Here is a 24,541-nt window from a genome sequence, read left to right as displayed (position 1 = left end):
TTGGTACATTTTGAGCGTACAGATTTCTTGGTGTTTCATGTAGAGTCCCGTTGATGGGTGTTGACTGCTGTTTTGACACTCTGCCCATTTTCTATATCTTGCTTTTTTTATTTTATTTTACTTATTTTTCGAGGTGAAGGTCTTGTTCTGTTGCTCAGACTGGAGTGCGGTGATGGAATCACAGCTCACTGCAGCCTCAGCATCCCAGGCTCAAGTGATCTTCCCACCTCAGTTGCTGAGTAGCTGGGACCACAGGCACATGCTGCCAAACCCGGCTAATTTATTTATTTATTTATTTGTTTTGTAGAGACAGGGTCTCCCTTTGTTGCCCAGACTGTTCTCATGCCCCTGAGCTTAAGCGATCCTCCTGCCTCAGCCTCCCAAAGTGCTGGGATTACAAACATGACCCACCACATCTGGCCTCCACTTTAGTAGTGAAAAGCTCATTTTTCTCTGGTAGGCCCAAAGTTCCCTTTTCTTTACAAATTCCCAAATAAAATGAGCTTTAGCAGAGCTCTTCATAAACACTGGAAAATTTGTTATTTTATTCAGTACTATAGTACTTATTAGATACATGTATGTATATATGATATTTATATTTTATTAGTATCATTGATACGTATCATTCAAATAATTATAATTATTCAAATAAATGCCTTCTATTTCCTACTAATGTAAATTCTTTGTTTATGTGTCTATCTCTAAGGCTATGTTGTGAAAATAAATATTTAACCAAACTGACTTTGAGATGTATCCTTTACTAATTTTATGGCTTATACCTTGTGTAAAAATGTATATCCTTCTTAAGAGTAACAGCTAAATGTGTTGGAATAAAATTCTTTTTTATTTTTTGACACTTTTTTCCCCTCACTTTAAAGCATCCTTCCATGGCAATAATAAAAGGAGCTGGGTTGGTTATGAAGGCAATAATAGAGGTGAGAGAACAATTTTGAAATTTTAACCGTACTTGATTGTTGATAGGCTGTTTTAATTGAAGTTGACAATATTGCCTTTCAGTCTTTTTGGGAAATAAACATTTCTCTGGGTAAGAAAAGTAATTTTAAATCTTTATTATAAATTAGTTTTAAACTTGTTACAGAAACAATCCTCAATAATAAAAGTTTTAATTTCATAGTAAGTGAAGTTGTAGAGCAAATAAATCTGTTACTGCATTATTTGTTCATTTTACTTAATTAAAAGCTAGCATTCTATCAGTTGCTCTTTTTTGGAAGGATAATGTTGACAGTGTTGAAGTCTTGAGATACTGAGATTGTATAGAAATCTATTGATGGAGTTAGTTCATAGCAAAATGATATCAAGTAAGAAAGGCAACAAAAAGTTCTTGCTAAAGCATATTTGTAATTGAGCTCTAGAGATTGGAGCATGATCTTGTTGAAGATACTGCTTCTTTAAGATAGTTGCTTTATGCTTCTATATTTTTTAAAAGATTGTGGCTATGAATGTCTGTTGCATACTATGATGTTTACAATGACATCAGTCTAAATGGCTTTTGAATTCTTGTATTCTTTTGTTGTCATAGAAGCAATTTGAATACAATTGAAGGAGTCTCCTTTTACCAAAAAATTCATTTATTGTGCATAAGCATAGCACACAATCACAGAATTAGTATGCCCTTAAGTAGCTGTAAATATATATAGGCGTTGAACTGAATGGAACATCAAAGTTTATTTGCATTTTTAGTGTGCATATACAGCCAAAGGCTAATTTTCTCCCTTTAGCTAATGCGTTCTTTGCCCAATACTAGCTTCCAAAGTACCCATCTTTTACAGAGCTTGCGATAGCCAAGCCTTTCCTTTTTGTTAGCAGCTATACACAGAGGGAGTGAACCTAGTTTTAATATTAAGTTTAGCAAAGCATAGTTTATGAGGTAAATTTGTCTGGAAACATCTCAACCTTATTCCAAAGGTTTAAAAATTACCTGTGCTACTACTCACCTATTTTTTTTTGGGTGATTAGAAGATGCATTTTAAACTTTTATTACATACTGAATGGTTTTTTCATTTAAAGATGTAAAATTAGTTTTTTAAAGTTTGGATAGCTTGTCCTGGATTGCCACCTTAGGGATCATCTTACCCTTTTTCCAAAGGAAGGTGATAAAGAAATTGCTACAAAAATGCAGGAGCTTGCCCTAAGTGAAGGTGCCTTACCTCGACACTTGCATACTGCGATGTTTACGATAAGCTCAGATCAAAGGATGCTTACAAATAGGTAGGTGATTTAATTCAATTTGCTGTAAATTAACTTCCTGTCTAGAGAATTGATTGAGATGTTACATAAAACTAAATGTGTTTGTATTACACAAATATTACATTTTCTTTTGATCCACCTAGTTCTTTTCCTTTCCTTACAGAAGGATTTTGCCCAAATGATCACTGTCCCTGCCTGTGGAAAACCTGGAGGGAAACACTGTTTACTTTTTCCCCCCACTAACCTATTATCAGGCTTTGACACCATAGTCATGGGGCCAATATGGAAAAGGGTACTTAAAAGCTTATGGAACTAGAACCACATGCTCAGGCCTTTTCTCCTTATATTCCTGTGACCATCTTTCACGCACATGACCCCATGGGAAAACCTCACATAGTTGATTTTTAAATATCTTTGGTCAAATACTCTACTTTAAAAACCACAGAAAACCTTCCATATCCAGCCTAAGCTAGACTTAACCTAAATCTTTTATAATTAAATGATTCCCTTTTTCCTAGTAGTCATTCAAATATAAACACATGAATTTATTCATTTATTCCACACTACATGAATTCCAGCCCTTTTAACCCTCTGTGGTTTCTAACATGTGACCCTTTCAGCTATGTTAAGCATACTATATTATGACTCATATTAGTAAAAACAGTGAGTATCATAAATATTTTTATTTTTTGACTTTTTAAATAATATCATAAGTTGCTGAGTTAAACGTTTAGTTTGTTACAATACTGTACATTTTCTTTGTCATGTATGTGCAGTTATTATACATCATGGTATATGCTGCCTTGTCAGGGATTTTTTTTTTTTTACTGTTTATACTATTAGAAGAAACTACCTCCCTCACGTGTGTTAAGAACAAAAGTAGTCTTAGAGGATACAGATAAGAAGGATGTTTTCCTAGTATTGTCTTGTTAGCAGTGCTAGACACCATCTTTCATTAAAGTAGAGACTATTGATAGCTTATTCCATTAACCGCCCCCATGTTAAATGCTTGCTTGTTGTGTTTCTCTTCAGTATAGTTAACCAGTTAAATTCCCTACTGTGATCAATTAGTGTATTAGGGAAGCATTTTAATTTGGAGAAAATTCCAAAAGGTTAGTAATATTTGAATTACACTGTTAAAGATCTGTCAATGTATAATAGAAATATCACTCTATTTGCATTGCTTTATCTTTTACAAATTGCTGTTATAAAATGTTATCTCTTTTGTCCCTAACTAAAGCCTTTTTAGGAGTCACTGATATGATAACGTACCAAATGCCAGTGAAGGAAATTACAAGTTTAATTACTTCAATATGTTAGCTTTCAAATTGGCACAGGAATGAACAGTTTTAGTGGCGTTCACTTTCTGGTGACAAAGTATATTTTGGGTTTTGCAGTTAAATTTTGTTCTTCGGTAATGTAACATATATAAAACATATGTTTGTAGGTGGTTATTTGGTTATTTCCCTCATAGGTTTCATGACCATTCTTATAGCTATGGTAATTGAATCCCCACCAAAGCACAGAAGGGTCACTGGTAGGTAAAATAGGGTTTCTACTTATGAGGAGCTTTCAGTTAAGGAGACAGGTGTTGAATGGGGATTAAAGTTAGTAAATGACTAAACCATAGATTGAACTTGGATCTTAGATTTTTACTTTGAATTAAAATATACTTGTATAGCTTTTAAGTGAGATAAGTCAAATAACTTGCTATAAGTGGTTAGGTCTTTGCCCAAACTCTAGAAGTGAAAATAATTTTCTCTCTGATCTTGCCAAAACGGTTATATTAGAACATAGTTGTTGACTTCTGCTTGTTCAGAATTCCAAAAAATGCCAGGATGCCATTGTCACTATATTAGTAGGACTCGTTATACAAATTAATTGTGTCATCAAGTCTAATTGTTTTTGTTATTTTTTTCTTCCTTTAAGTGGGATAAAAACCTACTTTTTTCATGTTCAGGTTTATTGAAAATGAGTGTATATTAGGAAAACATTTTAATTTTTAGAAAATTCCAAAATATTAGTAATATTTGAATTATAACCCCACATTAAATTTTTTAATAACTATTTTTAACATCAGAATGATTTTTTTACTGTAGCCATATTTTTTATAATTATGTGATATTTTGTTTTTAAAAATTCCTTTCTGTTCTAGCTGAGATAAAGCAGCAAACCTTTCTCAACGTCTGCTTTTTTCAGACAGCTAAGTAGACATTTAGTGGGACTCTGGACAGCTGATAATGCAACCGCAACAAACTTGTTGAAACGCATTTTGGTAAGTCAGTTGAGAAATTAGGTTTATATACTGCCTAATAAAATTTAATTGAACAAGTTATCTGTACTGTTAAAAGGGGATGGTTTGTTTTTTATTGAAAAGGTATTATCATAGGAGTTACTGTAAAGTTTTACCCTCAGTAGCTAAGCCACAGTATTAATTTATTTGGGTTTTTAAGGCTAAATTTTCTTTTTCACATTGTTTTGAAAATGGATTTTGTGTTTTGTTTTTAGCCGCCAGGCTTGCTGGCATACTTGGACAGCTCAGATCTCATACCTGAGAAGGATGCTGATCGGATGCATGTTAGAGACAATGTGAAAATAGCAATGGTAAATATGATTATCCCAAGTGTGTCTTCTTTAGGAGTAAGTGTACTTATATATATATATGTCTTTTTTGAAACATGCTAAAAATTTTAGAAACAAAGAATTCATTGCATTGAATAGTAATACTTAACTATTGATATCTTTCTTGAGGTAAAATTTACATCCCATAATATTCATCTTTTTAAGGTATACAATTAAATAATTTATGGTATATTTACAGAGTTTTGCAACTATCACCACAGATTAATGTTATGAATAGTGGTCATTTTATTCTATGTTTTGTTTCTCTAATTCAACTTATTGGTACGTTCTGGAGTAACAGTAAGTGTGTAAGTGTGGTATTTTGCACATATGAAATTGATAAATGTTGTTGGTAAAAACGGCCAACCATGAAAAAAGTTATAGGTAGGGTTTTTTTCCTTACAAGATCTTTGTTAATTATAAGGGTTGGGCCATCCATGGAAAAATTAAACATCTTTATGATACACTACTATAATAATTTCTTACGTGTATTCTTTTTTTGTCATCACTCCTTCTTTGTCTGCACCCAGCTCCCACTTGCATCTTGCCACCCCTCATAAAAGAATCATCTTGAAACCTAAGTAGAAAAGTTAAAGTTTCTTGGATAAAAAGTATAATTGTAGAAGTTTTCAGTTTGTTTCTTCACTGAACCATAACATCCAGCATTTACCTTATAAAATAGATAGAATGACTCAGCTTTACATAGAGTTTTAAAATAAATTTGCAAACAGGCATGTAATGGATTTCAACATTATTTTACAGGATCAGTATGGAAAATTTAATAAAGTTCCAGAGTGGCAAAGACTAGCTGGAAAAGCCGCTAAAGAAGTTGAAAAATTTGCCAAAGAAAAAGTGGATCTTGTATTGATGCACTGGAGGGATAGGATGGGCATTGCTCAAAAAGAGGTAAAAATAAAATTTGCTTCCAAATTCCTAGCACTTCTGTGTGTCCTAGTCTACTTTAGTTCCTGCTGTTCACAGAGATGGTATTGATGTTTCTTGCTGAATACCTGAAGCTTAAAAATGAATGGTACCTAATTTCTTCCTTATTTTTTTTTTTTTTGAGATGGAGTCTTGCTCTGTCCCCCAAGCTGGAGTGCAGTGGCGCAATCTTGGCTCACTGCAAGCTCCGCCTCCCGGGTTGACGCCATTCTCCTGCCTCAGCCTCCCGAGTAGCTGGGACTACAGGTGCCCGCCACCATGCCCGGCTAATTTTTTGTATTTTTAGTAGAGATGGGGTTTCACCGTGTTAGCCAGGATGGTCTCGATCTCCTGACCTCGTGATCCACCCGCCTCGGCCTCCCAAAGTGCTGGGATTACAGGCGTGAGCAACCGCACCCAGCCGAATGGTACCTAATTTCTAATTCATATTTTTATATCCATTTTCCTTAGTTCATAGTTTTATGAGTTGATGATTAGGTTTTTATTTTGGTATTTAATATTAGAATTCCACTCTTAATTTTTCTTCCAGTTTTTGTTCTTCTTTATTCATATGTATTTATTTTCTTCCCTTCTTCTCTGGACTTTGTTTTGTACCTATAAAAATAAAGATGCTCTTCCTGTTAGCCTTTTTATTCAGAACTAGCCAGACAAGTGTTTTGGAGATTAAGATTCACATTTTAAATTAAATGTATTGTGTGTACTTAAATTTTGTAATATTTGTTTCTCAAATCAAGGTTAGATCTAAAACAGTTTTAGTCGCATTCTTCAGCATGCAGTATGTTCTACAGAACCTGATACAGTAATGCATTCTTCTATCTATAATAGGTTTGGCAGTGGTTGAGTATGAATTAAGATGTCCTGTAGAAGCAGTCTTGATCTCAGTTTTTGTTGATCATACATACATTCTTTCTCTTTAACCTTCTTATTTATGGTAGCTATTGCCGTATTCAAGGAAAATAATTTTAATATCTTTCTAAAACAAGTCAGTTTCTTATGGATTACCAGAATACGTAAGCATAGCAGAACAAATATTATAGTCTTGTGTATCTATCTGAAATTGGGATCAATGTTAAATTCTTTAGAGCTCCAGAATAATAGATTACTGCTAATTTATATAAGTGATATATTCAATATAAAGAATCATTAGACAGGCTTTCAAGTGACTATGTAGTATAGTAAAGAGAATGCTGAGCTTTGAGTTGGTTAACTTCTGAGCCTAGTTTCATCACTTGTTAATCCAAGTTACGGTTTTTAGAACCTTACTTTCCTCTTTCATAAATCAGAATAACGATACCTCCCTTCTCTATCTTATAGGGTTTTTTTTTTTTTGATATACAAGCAAGATAATAGTAAAGGCACTATATACATATCTGGTCAGGATAATATTGGTATAGCATTTGAACAGTTGAAAAATCTACAGATATGAATGATTTTCACAGTTATTAAAAATTACAAGCTCCTGGCTTCAGGTAGTTAAACCGATTTCTAAAATAACAGTTGTTTCAAGTTGTTGAATATAATTATCATACTGTAGGTAAGTTTTTGGCATCAGACTTCATATGTAACATTTATCCAGCATAAGCATGAACACAAAGCTCTAGTCTTAGCTAAAACTATGGATAATAATCTGCTATTTTAAAACAATTGAGAGGGAAAAGAATATTTTTAATATAAAAAATGTTTTACTGGTTTGTTGGTATCATTTACATGGGGTGTTACTAAAGTTTTGAGCAAATAATGGTGCCAGATAAATGTTGCTCAAGAAGATCTTTTGGTTAGCGTCAACGGCTTATCCCCTTTCTGCGTGGGTACTATTTTTAACATTAATTTCTTTAGGGAACAGCAAATAATCTTTATGACTATTTTATTGATAGAAACACTAACATCAAAGTTTGGAATGATCTTATGCTATAGTTAGAGTCTGAAAACTAATCATTGTCAAGATTAACTGGCGATTCTTGAAACAATCTGCATTTCTTATATAATCAATGTTTATGAAGTCAGTTCCATTTGCAGCTGATGCTCTGTGCTGGATTAGTAGTAACCTTTGGCTAATGTATAAGGTTGCTTTTTCTTTGTTATTTTCAGTTTAGGGATTTGTTTAGCTAGTTAGAGCTGTTAGCCTGAGTCTCCAATTCAGTCACTTAGTTTATGGAGAGTTTTTTGTCCTTTTTCTGTATAGCATTTACATTTTTATTACTCTAGACTGCCAGTCTTTTGTCCTGGCGGGGTGGAGGGATTGAAGAAAGTACTTCTTAATTAGAAAGTTGAAGAAAAGATTTGTCATTAAACCAAATTTTGAATTATTTATATACTTTATTCAAGCCACTTTGCATTAGTTTTCATGATAGTGCACAGAATTAAAATTTGTAGGAAACATTTTCTTATATAACTTATAGGGTTTATATTTCAAATAATATTTTTTAAAATTTATTTTACCTTTTTTCTTCCTATGTCATCTAGTCTGTGGGTTTTTTGCACTTTAATGAAATTACAGACTTCCATGTTTTAATCTATACCACTTTCTACTTTTTGTTTCTATCACAATGAGGATTAGAGTTTTCATATCTGATATATATATATATATATATATATATATATGGGTTTCATTCGGAGCAGAGATTCTTAACCTCTGGTCCATGTACAGATCTTCTTTTCCAGTTGCAACCTTAAGTATATGCCTATCTCTGAAAGAGGGACCATAGTTTTCTTTGAATTCTCAAAGGGTTTATGACTGCCTAAAATTTGAGTCATAGGCTTAGAGAGGCAGGTGCACCTGTTTTAGTCTTAAAGTGAAGATAATTTTATATTGATGTGTAATGGATACAATTTAGCAGATCTAGGCTCATTCTCTTTTTATTTTCTTTAATTTTTTTTTCCTTTTTACGATTAAATTCAGGACAAAAACAATATGGTGAGTGTAAGTTCCTGCTACGTGTGTGAAATGCATTAAGCTGCCTGGCATGTGGAGTCATCTTCGATATTCTCTGTTTAATTCAAGTCTTACTTCACATGTGTTTGAATGTGTAGACACATTTCTTCTCCATTAGCTATTTCAATTTGTACTTGCTCCTCTTGGCTTTGGTTGGTAGCACTTTAACAACCTGTAATCTTTTGCATTTATTGTTGTCCCAAGGCTTTTGTGGTAACTGCATGTAAATGTTTGAAACAAGTCACTGTTTTTGACTATTATAAATTTTATTAATCACTGTAAACTTTAACAAAATTTGGTGTTGAAACAGCTTTAGACTACATGGAAAATACTTGAGTAACACTATAGAAATATATGCTGTCAAATTATATGTGCTATAATTTAATATCCTATATTTATATTCATGTTTTAGAGATTTTATTTATTCCGTTAACTTTTGTTTCTGTCAAAATTTGATGAAAGAAATGTTTCTCATCACTTATAAATTGATGATCTTCTGACTAAGCCTATTTGGTAGCCCCAGATTGAGCACTATGAAGTTTTTCTCTATTCCAGAATATAAATCAGAAGCCGGTAGTTCTTCGAAAGAGAAGACAAAGAATAAAAATAGAAGCAAATTGGGATCTCTTCTATTATAGGTAAACTTTAGGTCTCTTTTCCAATAAAGATTAAATTTAATATTGCCATGAGAGGCATCATGACACGTTTTTCTTCCCTGAAACTGTTGCTTTATGCCACATGTATTTTTATGCCATCAAGTTCAGGAACTATAACTGTTAAGATTGGGATGACTAGAGATGCTTCTAAAATTAAGGCTTTTCATAGAGTGATAGTCTGAGGAACTAAAATTACATTAAAGACTTTATTAAGGCTTAGAGATGATTACTTTAAAAATACTTTATTACACGCTTAGAAATAATCGCATAGGTCCTAGTTGGAAATGGAGTCTTAAAAGAGGCAGATGATAACATAAGACTTGTGAGAAATGAGTGTCCAAGTTAGCTGATAGGAGGACCTTCCCTCCTGTCAAATGTGGTAACCTCTTCCCTCTTCTTATCTACTAATCTCACCTTTACCCTGCACCCCCTTCCCGATCACACACACACACACACACACACAGACACACGACAGGGAAACAATCATTTTGGAGAGTTTGCAAAGCTTGTTTAAGATAACTCACAGTACTCACTCTGGAAACTGACATATCAATTATACCTTGGCCAATAAAGAAAAATATGTCCTTTGAAAACTCCCCCACACTGCTTTTAAAGTATACAGTATGTATATAGTATATCCTTAAGTATATGCCTTGGATTTCTCTCTCAGTTGTGTTGCGCCCCATAGAACTTCCTTGGAACTCTGAAATGAGACTTTCTAGGAGGATTGCAGACTTGAAAGTAAGCATATGTGAAGCCCATTAATCCCCAGTTAGACTTGTGCCCAAATGTTTTACAACAGTTACTCCAAGCATATGAGGAAGATACTTTGAAAACGCTCAGTCATAGCTTGGCAGTTTGCAGTATTCTTTCTTGGGTAGTCTGTAAAGTCCTAACATATATAGATTGTTGCTGATTCCACCTTACTCTTTACCCAGATTCCACCTGACTCTTTACCCAGAAGTCCAGCAATTCTTATCTCCCCAACCTAAAGTTTTGTATCTGACAAGATAATTTTTTTTTTTTTGAGATGGAGTCTCACCCTGTCGCCCAGGCTGGAGTGCAGTGGCGCGATCTTGGCTCACTGCAACCTCTGCCTCCCGAGTACAAGCGAATCTGCAGCCTCAGCCTCACAAGTAGCTGGGATTACAGGCGTGTGCCACCACACCCAGCTAATTTTTTGTATTTTTAGTAGAGACAGGGTTTCACCATTTTGGCCAGGGTGATCTCGAACTCCTAACTTCATGATCCGCCTGCCTCGGCCTCCCAAAGTGCTGAGATTACAGGTGGGAGCCACCATGCCTGGCCAATAGAATTATTTTCTAACTGGAATTTGTATTAGCAGTAAACATTGAAGTTGAAATATCAGGTTTTTTTTTTTTTTTAATTCACACAGATTTGTTTCATAGTTTAGGTTCCTTTTTTTCTCAACTTTTTATTATGAAAACTTTCAAACATACAAAAGGTGAAAGAATTTTGCAGTGAGTATCTGTATACGTACCACCAAGATTCTGTCATTAATGTTTTACTCTACTTCCTTTACACAGATTTTATTTTCTTTACTTACATTTGCTAAAGTCTATTCCCTTTTTTTTTTTTTTTTTGCTTATTATAAGGTCAGTAAGGGATATTTATAGATTTTTTAAAATGCTTAGTGCATCCTGCTATTTCCTGATTATATGTATGTCTAGGTTTGGTCAAGACCATGCCAGGTCAAACCTCATTTGGAATTTCAAAACACGAGAAGAACTGAAAGATACTCTTGAATCTGAAATGAGAGCATTTAACATTGACAGAGAACTTGGAAGTGCTAATGTGATCTCCTGGAACCACCATGAGTTTGAGGTAAAGTTTGATTTTTCCAGTATGTTAATCTTAAAAAATAAAGCATGTACTATTTGGGGAGTGATTTTTTAAAAAAAATTTGTACTTACATATCTTGTCTTTACCTTTCCCCCTTTAATGTTATGTAGGCAATACTAGAAAACTTTAATCTTTGTATCAGACAAAAATAATTAGCTTTGTACCTGAGAATCATGTAAGAATTTTAATAAATTTGATTCTGTGCATTCCAAATCTATTCTTTCCTTTTTTCTTTTTTTTCCATTTCTGGGACCTTCGAGTTCTTTTTTCGTTGAAACATACCCTGTTTGCCTTGTTCCTTGTAACTTGTTTGATTTTTTTTTGTGTTAATTGATTCTGAATGCGACCATATTTTGCTGTTCTATTAAAATACTGATGTGACGAGCAGGAAAAACAAGAAAGATGGTGGTAGTAGGTAATGTTATATGTGTGGGTGTATATATAATTGAAGTATATTATAAACATATACAATTTAAACTATTATAGCTTTAAATTTGAACATGAGTGATCCCGCGGGCTTTGATCTTTAACCCAGTTGCATTTCCATATTCCATTTGGATATGCTCATTCTTTTCTTAGCAAAATGAAAAACTCGTCTTTACTTTGTTTTGGGAGTCTGTATTCTGCTAGATTTTCTCCTTTTTCACTGTCTACTTCTCAAGTCTTCTTTACTCATTTTGCTTCATCTCGCTGACCACTAAATGTTGGCTGGCTCCCAAAGTTTCAGTTCTTTGACCTCGTTCATTTTTATTCGTTGCCTCACTGAAATCATTAAGTTTCATGACTTTAAATGTTTTTATTTTATTTTATTTTATTTTTTATTTTTCTGAGATATGACCTTGCTTTATTGCGTAGGCTAGACTGCAGTGGTGCCATCTTGGCTCACTGCAGCCTCTGCCTCATTGGCTCAAGCAATCCTTCCACCTTAGCCTCCCTAGTAGGTGGGACCAGAGGCTTGCACCACCATGCCTAGCTAAGTTTTGTATTTTTTTATAGAGACGAGGTTTCACCATGTTGCCCAGTCCGGCTTTTTATTTGCTGATGGCTTCCAGATTTTTATCTCTTGCTTAGACTTTTAGCCCTAGACTTCATACTTCTGTCTCATAATTGGATATCTGATAAGTATCTAGAACTTTTCTCCAAAATTGTACTCTTGTTCTTCCTCTGAGCCTACTTCTCTTACAGTCTTTATGATCTTAGATAATAACTACTCCTTATTTTCTAGTGAAAACCCTTGACATTATCTTTTATATCAAGTTTTTTAGCAAATTCCATACAGTGCACCTTCAAAATTTATTCAGACCTAGATTGCAACAATATCACTGCTTCTACTCTTGCCTCCCTGGAATCTATTATCAACATAGCAGAGTTACCTTGTTAAATAGCAAGCACATTATTTCTGTGCTCAAACCCTTGGTGCTCTTGTGGTTTCCCATCTCAGTTAAAATCTGAGTCCTTAAAATGACTTACAAGCCAGCATCTGTGTAACCCCCAATGCTAAGCATTGTTTCTTTTATCTCATCTCATGCTGCTCTCCTTCTCTCACACTCTGTTCCAGCCAAACAGGCTCCTTAGAAAATACCAAATTCACGTTCTTACCTCAAGGTCGTCTTATTTGGTGTTTCCTCTGCTTAGAATAAGGGATTTCCCTGGATAGCCTCATAACCTGTTTTCTCATCTGCAGATCTTTCGAATGTCGTTATCTGAGTGGGTCTTCCCTGGATACCTTTTTTAAAATGCAGCCCCTTTTATACATACACACATATTTACATATACATTCTCTCTCCCTATCTCTGTTTCCTGCTTTATTTTACTCTGTAGTACTTACTGTCACCCAACTATCAAACATTTCACTTTTTTATGGGCTTCACCTGTGAGCACAGAAACCTTTGTTCAACTGCTGCGTCTCCAGCGCCTGGAATAGTACATGGCACACAGTATATGCTTAATAGAAATTGAATGAATTGAATGCTTAGACTTTATATAGAAAGTGAAATGAAGATATATATTTGATTTTATATAATTTATATTTTTAGAAATCTAGAGTTCAGAAAAAGAATTTTAATCTGGGAATTCCTTTTTATAATTGCCTGAAATCTTTCCTTGAGACACACAGCCTGAGTGCAAGCATAGTGGTGCTGCCCCAACTCCTGATCTTTGACTTTGCCCTCATTTATCACCTCAATTTAGTAGCATGGGGTGATTTGACATAGAAGGAATTCTTTACGAAAATGTAAAAGGTAGTTGATGTGTTGGTTTTAAGTCTTGGCACATCACCAGGGATAGAGATGCGGGATAGAGGGAAGACCTGAAGTAGTGTATGTGTGTTGAGCAAATTATGTGTGATGCAGGACCATCCACTCCTTGCTTTTTTATAGCAAACCCAGTAGGGAATAAAGCAGATTTTATTCCTCGTTTTTTAATTGACACCACATAGTGCTGTGATAGTTTTTATCAGCAAGTCTTACATTTATAAAATTGGTATGTAATTCTCAGCATTTAGCTAAAATAGTCATGTTAACAATATTGAATTAACAGGTATTTTAAGAAATAAGTTCTGAACAGAAAGAATTATAAGAAACGATTATTAGAAATTGCCAGAATCTACTGTATACTAAAATAGTGTAATTTGCTTTTGTTTATGAAGGTTAAATATGAGTGCCTGGCAGAGGAAATTAAAATAGGAGACTATTACCTGAGATTACTATTGGAGGAAGATGAGAATGAAGAAAGTGGATCAATTAAGAGATCGTGAGCTACTCTGTATATCCTGTTGCATTTGTTTTCACCGTTGGTTTCATGGTTATTTCTATTGTGAACTTTTTTTTTTTTAAATCTAGGTATGAATTTTTCAATGAGCTTTATCATCGCTTCTTGCTCACCCCAAAAGTAAACATGAAGTGTTTATGTTTACAAGCCCTTGCTATTGTTTATGGCAGATGTCACGAAGAAATAGGACCTTTTACAGATACCAGATATATCATTGGAATGTTAGAGAGGGTAAGGATATCATTTAAGGAAATTACTATTTGATAGTGTCACTAGGTTATGTGTTAAATTTTAAAAACTAAATTTAAATTCTGTTTGATCACATTATTACTGTAACTTTCTGCATTCATTTTTCTATAATTTATGCTTATTTAAATCTGAGTTAGATGAATAGGAAAATGAATAATGGGTTAGAATTTGTCCATGTCACTTTATGTGTTTCAGTTACTGTTTTCAAATGACTTTAGTTGACCTACTTGTCAGTCTTCAAGTATGGATGAGTTGGACAGGTGTATAAAAGAAATGGTGACTTGTAGAGTTGTATGTACCTTTGATTTTCCATTTTGGAAAAATCTTAATTGATGCTAGCATACTAAATTTAGAAGTGTGAAGATAGTAAAAACCTTTTAAAAGTACAATGCTACCCCTCCAAAAAAGAAACCTTGAGTTAGCACTTTACAAAAAATTTTATACAGTTTGTCAAATAAAAAAATTAGTGGACATGGTGGCATGTACCTGGTGGTTCACCTGGAAGTGAGAGGATCACTTGAGCCAAGGAAGTTGAGGCTGCAGTGAGCTGTGATCACACTCCAGCCTGGATGACAGAGCAAGACCTTGTCTCAAAAAAAAATTTTTTTCTTTTGAGAATTTGTCATTTAACACTTGAACATGGTGGAGGGGACAAATTAATCAATTCATCATGCAGCTCATTTGATTGCTGCCTGTTTGTTGCAGTGTATATATTTTATACTTTATTTTGCGTTTACATTCCTTTTACTTCAAGTATCATTTGGACCAATTATTTCACTTACTTCAATTTTTACATGTCTCCTTAAAGCTATATATTAATTTGTTTGACTTTAAAATGTCTGCCTTTCTAGGGAGATTAGACAAGTTACATAAAGAATGTAATTTTCAGAATTCATTAAGGAATTGCAATAATTGACAGATTTCTATGATTTTTCTCCTTAATGTTTATAAGATGGCATTACTTCTTATGGGCTGTTGGTTGATTTTGTCTAGTAATAGTAATACCTTAATTTTTGTTTCTATTCACTTCTGACCAGATTCTCATTTATTTCAATAGTGCACAGATAAACTTGAACGAGATAGGTTGATTCTCTTCCTTAACAAGTTGATCCTTAATAAGGTACAGTAGTTTCACATTACTTACATTGTTATTTCCAAGTCATATAAGTATGTAAGATAAACTCACAGTTTGAGTTGATTATCCAGGGAGTGTTCCTTTCTGTCTTCTCCTTTTTAGACAGAAAGTTCTGTGTGCTGTAATCTCCTGGAGGGAAAGGTTTTTGTCAGTATTCCCTGTATAGTCTGTCTTAATATTATGGGTGCAGAATGAATTAATGATAATAAAATTCTGAATGACAAATAATGGATGACTTTTAATACATTAAAATGATTTCTAATAATAAAAATTAGCTTATTTTTCTTTAGGGACTCTTTGGGGTTAAATTTTAAGTAAAATATATGCTTGACATAAAATGGAAAGTCTTTATCAGTATACATTTTGTTGATAAAAAGAAATTGGAAGTTAGAAGATTAGTCATTTTACTCTATTTTCTTTTTAAAGACATTTTAATAGATTCTTGCTCATTTCAAACAAGAGGAATTCATAGTTGTAATATATAACATTAATTCACAATTTATGTTGAAGTGTAAGCGGATTTTCATTTCTTAAAACTTTGATACTAATACCAATTTGTGTAGTTTTATTGTTATAGTAAGTAATGCAAATGTTTTAAACTGAAGTGTAATTATAAGTACAAAGAAATTTTAATTGAAGTTATAGTCTCTTCTAAGAAATTACCAGTTATTTTAAGTTTATGAAAACAAACTGGAACATTAAAAGATTTTTTAATATAGCAGACTTTATTTCTGATATAGAATAATCTGTTTATTAAAAAGACCTTGACAGAATAATTGTAAAACCAGAGGTTGTTTTTTCCGCAGAATATATTTAAGTAAAAATTCTTAAGTGATCTCTTTGTAATATAGTTTTGCCCTTATAATCAATTGGAATTCAGTTTCCTTGAACACAAAATGCTGAAAAGACCAAGTAATACCAGTCGTATCAATTATTTCCAAAGATTCCAAACATTCTCTTCTTCGAGGACCTTGTAGGTGGTAGTACCTATTGGGAAAGGTACTATTGGGATAGGTTTTAGATTATGAAAAATGTTTAGATTACGAAAAAAATGTTTTCCTCTTCCAGAAAAATGTTAAGGATCTCATGGATTCAAATGGAATAAGAATCCTTGTGGACTTGCTTACCCTTGCACATCTCCATGTAAGCCGAGCTACAGTACCACTGCAAGTACGTATCCTTGTTTATGTTTTACAAACTTAACATTCTTTGAGTATAATTTTAGTCAAAAGAATCATAGAAATCTGAAAATATGTGGTCACACACTTATTTCTCCAGTAATTACAGTAGTACTAGTTCTCAGAGATTTCACACAGAAGATGTGAAACCACTGTAAGAACAATCCAAAATGGACAGTAACGATTGAGTTTTATTTTGTCAATTAAAGTAACTGTATCTCTAATATGGCTTATCTTGAGGCAATGTGACTTTTAGGATATAAACTGAATTCATTAGATATGTAACTAGTACTTTTAACATTGGCAAGCAGTAAGAATATGCTTTGCCTTAAAGGAGTCTGCACACCTTATTGATACCAGCCAAGAGGACTGATACTTAACTTATAGAAGAATCTATCCTTAGCTCATTTGATTTTTTTGGTGTGTTAATTTCCTGATGTAAGGAGATGTGTCATGTTAGATTTCATGTGAATTGTGACCAAAAGTGCTATTCGAGTATTTAGTATATGGCGTATTCTGTTATATACCATTACAACAGGTACTGTTCTGGTACACATACAATATATTAACTTTTTGAATCCCCCAACAGCCCTTTGAGGTGGTTACTATCCACATTTTACAGATGAGGAAACTAAGGAACACAGAGGCTATCTCGCCCAAGGTCACCTGATAAGTGGCAGAGCTAGAATTAAGACCCAGAGGTCTATATGCTCATAACAACTTTGCTGTATCTCTCTATATGAGTCTAACTGAAAGCTGATAATTATGGCAGTATTTAAAAACATGTTATTTCATTCTCGAGGACGGTGATTGTAAGAAAAAGAACAGGCTGGACACAGTGGCTCACACCGGTAATCCCAGCACTTTGGGAGGCTGAGGCGGGAGGATCGCTTGAACTCAGGAGTTCAAGACCAGCCTAAGCAAATTAGCAAAACCTGTCTTGACAAAAACAAAAAGCCAGATGTGGTGGCACACACCTGTAGTCCCAGCTACTTGAGGAGCTAAGGCAGGAGGATTGCATGAGCCTGGGAAGTCAGGGCTGCAGTGAGGCATTTTTGTGCCATTGCACTCCAGGCTGGGTAACAAAGTAAGACCCTGTCTCAAAAAAGACAAAGAACATAACCATGTTGTGATAAAATAACCCAACTACGTAAAAATTTTAACCTAGATTCTTGTAAAACATTGATAGAGAACATTGTAAGAATTATTTGTAGTAAGGATAATAGATACTAAATTGAGACTAAGTATATAAAACCACTGAAAACTAACTTTGCTGTTAGCATTTTAATGCTTTGATCTCAGATACTTATTGGAACTCTTAGTTGGAGTGAGTTTTTCCCCCAAAAGAACTTTAATATTTTGAGCGTTGTGGCTTAAGATTAATGATACGTATCTATTTACGTAACTATTTGCAATATTCTTTGCTACTAAAATGTTAGTGTCCTGGGTATTTATCAATGACCATGGGGAATGTAGATGTCACTGAATTTAGCTTAGATTGCTGAGTGTGAACTTAGGAAACCATTTACTTCAAATATATATGAATAAGGAAATAGTTTTTTTGGACTGTTAGGTTAGGCATTTTGTCCTAAACTCTTAAATCTTAAAATAAGGTCACTTAAAATTTCAGGTTAACTTTTAAAGGGATATAAACCCCTCCAAAGTACTGCTGTGCAACTTTGTTTTATGACAACTGGTCTTTTAGATTTCTGCCTTGGAAAATAATTTAAATCTTTTTCAAACTTAGAGCAATGTAATTGAAGCTGCTCCAGATATGAAAAGAGAGAGTGAAAAGGAATGGTATTTTGGCAACGCAGACAAAGAAAGGAGTGGCCCGTATGGATTTCATGAGGTATGTATCTTGGAGATACTTTTTGTGAAGGTCTCAGCATTTCTTATGCCCTCCTGCTTAGCACTTACAGAGGTGTGGAATATTTTAAAGCTGTCATTTAAATTCCTGTTATTAGCTCCAAGGGCCCTGCAACTCAGTTTCCACATGAAAAATGGAGAACCAAACATACATATAAAACTATGCCTTTAAACCTTGTTTAAAAGCTGTTGTTACGGAGGGTAGCACTCAGGTTTTTAGTGATTTTAATGTAATAATTTCTGGCTGGGTGTAGTGGCTCACACCTGTAATTCCATCACTGTGGGAGGATCGCTTGAAGCCAGGAGTTCAAGACCAGCTTGGGCAACATAGCAAGAGACTATCTATTAAAATAAAAAATAATTAGCTAAGCATGGTGGTGCATGCCTATAGTCTCAGCTACTTGAGAGACTGAGGTGGGAGGATCGCTTGAGCCCAGGAGGTTGAGACTGCAGTAAGCCATGATCACACCACTGCACTCCAGCCTGGGCAATGAATAGCAAGACCCTATCTCCAAAAAAGAAAAAAAAAAAAAGCTATCTTAGTACTTATGTCAAACTATAATGTTTCTATATGGTATGAGTAAATAAGTTTTAATGTGTAGTCTAAAATTCATTGAAAATTATTCAGTCCAAGAACTAAGGACAGTTTTCCTCTTTATCTTAATACTTGATCCTGCCTCTGATCTTCAACCTCCCAGCCTCATTTCGAATAGGGCAAAGATAGTTTTATGGAGGACCAACCGTTCTGCTCTAGTATAATTTGATTATTTAGCACTCCACCTGTCATTTTTACTCTTTCCAGTATTCTTTATACTCTGCAGGTTGGCCAAGTGGTGGTGGGTGTGTGTGTGTGGGTGTGTGTGTGTGTGTGTGTGTGTGTGTACCAAATTTGGGTTCCCAAAGGCCCATCAACAAACTTGTTTTTTCTAAAATAGTGTACTTGCATGTTTGTTTCATAATTTAGTATTTATAGTATTTACTATAAAGTAAATACTATATAGTATTTATAGTATTTACTATAAAGTAGAAAACATTAGTGAGGTTTTTCATTTTATTTTGTCTGTTTGTAATAATGCCTTCCATCCATTAAGATGCAAGAATTGTGGACCAAAGGAATGTTAAATGCAAAAACCAGATGCTGGGCTCAAGGCATGGATGGATGGCGACCACTTCAGTCCATACCCCAGCTTAAGTGGTGTCTCTTAGCCAGTGGACAGGCTGTCCTGAATGAAACTGACCTTGCTACCCTTATATTGAACATGTTGATCACAATGTGTGGATATTTTCCAAGCAGGTAAAATGTAATTGAATGTTTCCATGGATAATTGATATGCTTCCTTAGTAACATCATAGAATCGGTCTGGTGTTTTAAAACAAAGATGTCCCATTTATGGCCTTGGAGGAATGCTGCTTTGACGTTTGGAATTTTTTGAAACAGATATAAAGAATTTGCAAATTATATTAATAAAGTAGCTAAAAAAGCACCTTTCTCTGGAGGTTTCAAATAATGTTACAAAACTGAGACTTACAATAGTAACAATTTTATAATTTATGTGAATTGGTGTGAATGTTTTGAATTACACATACTGCAGTCCATAGACAATGGTAAATGCCAGCTGTTGATCTGACAGGCTAGCTATTTCTGCTATAGAAGGCAAGTGTAGGCCCACATCTTGCCCCACTTGACCAGTGAAGGTGAGAATTTGTTCTCCAAGTCATAAGTATAACACTTGCATGTAACTTTTTATGAAATACTTACATATAAATTATTTAGATTCATTACTGTACTAAAGATATCTTGTGATGGAAATTACTGAGAAAGTGTAACATTTTAAAATACTTGAAGTTTTCATGGTTCCAGTTGGACTCAAAATTATACAGTTAGTATTTAGAAATAAGGTAGCATTAAAATTAAAGCTATACTTGGAAAATACCAAACATAGTTAAATCAAGGTTTAAATTTATGTAACAAAGTTTGATACGCCCTTTGGGGGAAAATATCCACTGACAGTGTGTTGGACAACACCAAGTTTAATCAATTAAATAATAAATAAGAGTCTTTGGCTCTTCTAGGGTACTGTTTTTCAAGGAAATCTTATGGAAGGAAATGAAGTCATATTAAGCAGCCAAATAGATTTAAACCAAAATACCTAATCATGTTCCCAGCTGTATGAGAGCTTAGTCTTCATTAACAAAAAAGTAAGGTAACCTGCTTCATGCCTAGTAGAATGTCATATGCTCTGAACATACAAATTTTAATAAATATATTAAATGTTGACGTGAGAAACTGTTTTCTAGGGATCAAGACAATGCCATCATTCGGCCTCTACCCAAAGTGAAAAGACTGCTATCAGATAGCACTTGCCTTCCCCATATCATTCAGGTGAGTTATATAATCAAACTAGGAGCAATTTTAAGAATCATTTTCTCTTAATTTTATTATCAGTACCAGTCTTTGTTTTGTTGCAGTCTATTCCATTTTCAAAAAGCCTAAACAGGCCAGGTGTGGAGTCTCACACCTCCAATCCCAGCACTTTGGGAGGCTGAGGCGGGAGGGTTGCTTGAGTCAAGGAGTTCGAGACCACTTTGGTCAACATAGGAAGACCCCATCTCTACAAAAAATAAATAAAGTAAATGGCCACCAGGCATGATGGCACATGTCTGTAGTCCCTGCCCCTCGGGAGGCTGAGGTGGGAGGATTGTTTGATCCCAGGAGTTTGAGGCTGCAGTGAGCTGTGATCATGCCACTGCACTCCAGCCTGGGCAACAGAGCAAGACCTTGTCTCAGAAAAGAAAAAAGCCTGAACTTTGAATTACATTCCTTTCACTTAATTTTTTTATTTTTTTTGAGACAGTCTCGCTCTGTTGCCCAGGCTGAAGTGCAGTGGCAGGATCTTGACTCAATCCAACCTTTGCCTCCCATGTTCAGATGATTCTCTTGGCTCAGCCTCCCGAGTAGCTGAGATTACAGGCATGTGCCACCACACCCAGCTACTTTGTATTTTTAGTAGAGCAGGGGTTTCCTCATGTTGACCAGGCTGTTCTCAAACTCCTGGCCTCAAATGATCCATCCGCTTTGGCCTCCTAAAGTGCTGGGATTACAGGCGTGAGCCACTGCACCTGGCTATTTCACTTACTCTTGAGTTGCTGAATATGCTGTGGAAGATTGAGCCTAAACATGAGAAGTTTCTAGATTCCAGAATTGTGCTAAAAGAGTTTTATTTATTACCTATTTTTAAAATCACACCACTTTAATATCTGAAAAGTAATGTACTCCAGTTTGTGGTGTATGTTGATGTTAAGACTACTGGGAGGTACACCAGCAGGCCACAGGGGTGGACTTGGTGGTTCATATCTTAAGAAGTAATCACAGCAGTCTCACTAGCTTCTGCCTTAGATTTTGACTATTCTTAGTTATGTTTTCATTGATACCAATGATTCAAAGCATTGAGTTGGAATTAATCTAGGATACGCCAAAGTATCTTTTTCTTTTGCGTTATTCTGCTTTTTTGGAATTCAGGTATTTAAACTTCAGATTAACATTAAACCCAAATAAGTCAGGTCCTAGAGATTTCAGGCAAATGTTTCTATTAAGTTCTATGCCAGTAACTTGTGCCATTTGTACCTTTCAGTTGTACATTGGTCTGCAATGGGAGAGAAGAGTTAACTCAGTTTATATATTTTTACATTCACTTATTTACTACCTAAATGCCTATGTAAGTTATTGACACTGAAAAAGACTTCTAAATATAGTAATGCCCTATCCTTTTTTTTTTTGCCAATTTCTGTTATTTAAGCATACTCACATTTTAACATTTCTGTGCTTTTCTCTCGTGGACATGTCCATTCATATCCTTCAGTGAAAAAGCACTGCAATTATTGAGGGCTCTAAACTATTACCACGTCCCCTTCCCTGTGGGGCCATGTGGCTGCATATGTGAGGTGATGCAAAGAGAAGAATTTTTTCTCCCTGATGGAACCTCTCAACATGTGGATAAAACACCACGTCCAGAAGATCAACCTCTCCCATTTTTCTAAGTCTTACGAAACTGAAAGGAAAAAGTAAATACAAATGGCATTAAATTTCAGTCTAGGAAGGGATGATTAAAAAACTTATAAGAAATGTGCTCAGCATAACATGAAGCTTGGGGGAGGGAGGCTTTCTTTCAATTAACCAAAAATTTTCAGTAATATCTGAACAAAGTGATTAAAGATACTTGTATTGATGAATCTAGCTTCTTTGAACAGTGTGTGACTCCTATTTTTTTATATTGAGTTCAAAAATTATTTTTAAGAAGTTATTTTTGTTTTTCTCAATTTTTTCTATTCTGGGAGACCTGAATCTTGCCAAAGCACAGTTAGATGGCTATAGTAGTTTCTGGGAACGTTACCTTCATTGGTTGGAAAGGGATATCTGTACTTCATTTGACTTTAAGAGCAGTCATCATTTTTACCGTCTGATAGAGCTTCAGAATTTTTAGAGTGGTCCGAGATACAGTGAGTAAACGTTCTAGGTTTTCTAGTATAGTGATAGTGTGAAATACTCTAGGTGTGTGTCTGTGTGTGTGCTGAATAAATGTTCTAGGTTTTCTAGTATAGTGACAAATTGAAATTGGGTGGTTGGGTGTGTGTGCGTGCTTGTGTGTGTGTTTGCCACTAATTCCCATAATGTCAAGTCTGGAACTACTGCCATTAACACTAGGGAAAATTCTATATGACTGTATGTCTCCTTTTTAAAATATGTAATAGTATGAAACGCTTAATCTAAATTCCTTGTGGAATAGATAAGACACCAAAGTACAGAGAAATTTAAGTTAAAAAGACACATAGCTGTTTAGTCTCACATATGAGTATAGAACTTTGGCCTCCTAATCTGAGCTACTTACTCTCTTTATTGTAAATTAAGTAATTAATTAATTTTATTTATTTTTTGAGATGGAGTTTTACTCTGTCACCCAGGTTGGAGTGCAGTGGCTCAATCTCTGCTCACTGCAACCTCCACCTCCCGGGTTTAAGCAACTCTCCTGCCTCAGCCTCCTGAGTAGCTGGGATTACAGGCACCTGCCACCATGCCCGGCTAATTTTTTGTACTTTTAGTAGAGACGGGGTTTCACCATGTTGGCCAGGCTGGTCTTGAACTCCTGACTTCGTGATCCGCCCACCTCAGGCCCCCAAAGTGCCGGGATTACAGGCGTGAGCCACCATGCCTGGCTGTAATTTTTTTCTTTCTTTTTTTTTTTACTGGGAGCATTTGACCCCGAATTGTGGATTCATTGGAAGCAAGTGTTACAGAAAATTGGAACAACACCTTTATTAAGCTTCGTAGATAAAACTTATTAAATGTTTATCAAAAGTTTATTCATAGCAATTCTGTGTGGTTTTTAATTAGCCCAGATTTATTAGAGTAATCCCAGAAATTCCCTTCAGAATTTCTAGCTCAAATTTCTAGAGGCCACATCTTTTGGTACTTTCTGGTAGCAGATGTACTACGTGATACTTGTTTACCCTCTTGCCTTTTACCTGCACTTCTGGATCTACCTTTTAGGCTGTTTCATTCATCGTTATTTTCTGCTGTGCTCCTTGAGTTCTCAAGAAGCCTTCGGGGGATTCTTGTGTCAGCTCAGCTGAATTGAAACAAACTGAGAAGTCTTTTTAGGAAGATTCTTGCACAAGAAGCAATGTTACCTGTAACGTTATGACAAAACTAGCTTCAGGCATGTTTGGGCTTTTCTGAATACATTTTGATCAATTCTCAATTGATTTTCTGCATTAAATGTCATAGAATGAATTATTTTTCAAATCTGTTGTGGGTCTGTTAGATGAGCTTACTGACTCCCATGGGTTTTTATTTTATAATTTACATAAGGAGCTATAACCTCAGCATATGAAATAAAAAACGTAAAGTGATGATGCAGGTTTTTTACAACCCAATAAAAACATTTTAATTTTTTTTCAGCTACTACTGACCTTTGACCCTATCCTTGTTGAGAAGGTTGCTATTTTGTTACACCATATCATGCAAGATAACCCACAGTTACCCCGCCTTTATCTGAGTGGAGTATTTTTCTTTATCATGATGTACACAGGTTCCAATGTGCTTCCAGTTGCTCGGTAAGAA

The 24,541-nt window shown here is 34.7% G+C and overlaps 1 protein-coding gene across 3 annotated transcripts in view; it reads left to right on the top strand.

Annotated features, from left to right (window-relative positions):
- DNAJC13 (DnaJ heat shock protein family (Hsp40) member C13) overlaps nucleotides 1-24,541 on the top strand; it is a 118,902-nt gene that overhangs the window by 44,019 nt on the left and 50,342 nt on the right. For all 3 annotated transcript variants that reach the window (XR_009211574.1, XM_032143441.2, XM_058433394.1), the window contains 15 exons: nucleotides 879-935; nucleotides 2,108-2,229; nucleotides 4,408-4,483; nucleotides 4,717-4,812; nucleotides 5,593-5,736; nucleotides 9,260-9,342; nucleotides 11,052-11,205; nucleotides 13,871-13,974; nucleotides 14,064-14,223; nucleotides 15,299-15,361; nucleotides 16,445-16,546; nucleotides 18,302-18,406; nucleotides 19,515-19,717; nucleotides 20,722-20,806; nucleotides 24,380-24,534. Coding sequence is in view for 2 of the 3 variants with exons in the window: in XM_032143441.2 (XP_031999332.1) it covers nucleotides 879-935; nucleotides 2,108-2,229; nucleotides 4,408-4,483; nucleotides 4,717-4,812; nucleotides 5,593-5,736; nucleotides 9,260-9,342; nucleotides 11,052-11,205; nucleotides 13,871-13,974; nucleotides 14,064-14,223; nucleotides 15,299-15,361; nucleotides 16,445-16,546; nucleotides 18,302-18,406; nucleotides 19,515-19,717; nucleotides 20,722-20,806; nucleotides 24,380-24,534 (1,709 nt within the window). In the remaining variant the exon portion in view is untranslated. The remainder of the gene's footprint in view (nucleotides 1-878; nucleotides 936-2,107; nucleotides 2,230-4,407; nucleotides 4,484-4,716; nucleotides 4,813-5,592; nucleotides 5,737-9,259; nucleotides 9,343-11,051; nucleotides 11,206-13,870; nucleotides 13,975-14,063; nucleotides 14,224-15,298; nucleotides 15,362-16,444; nucleotides 16,547-18,301; nucleotides 18,407-19,514; nucleotides 19,718-20,721; nucleotides 20,807-24,379; nucleotides 24,535-24,541) is intronic.

Source organism: Hylobates moloch, unplaced genomic scaffold (genome assembly GCF_009828535.3).
Source record: "Hylobates moloch isolate HMO894 unplaced genomic scaffold, HMol_V3 SCAFFOLD_22, whole genome shotgun sequence".
Taxonomy (NCBI): Eukaryota; Metazoa; Chordata; class Mammalia; order Primates; family Hylobatidae; genus Hylobates; species Hylobates moloch.
Note: the sequence above shows the minus strand (reverse complement) of the source record. Positions and strands in the feature narration are given on the sequence as shown.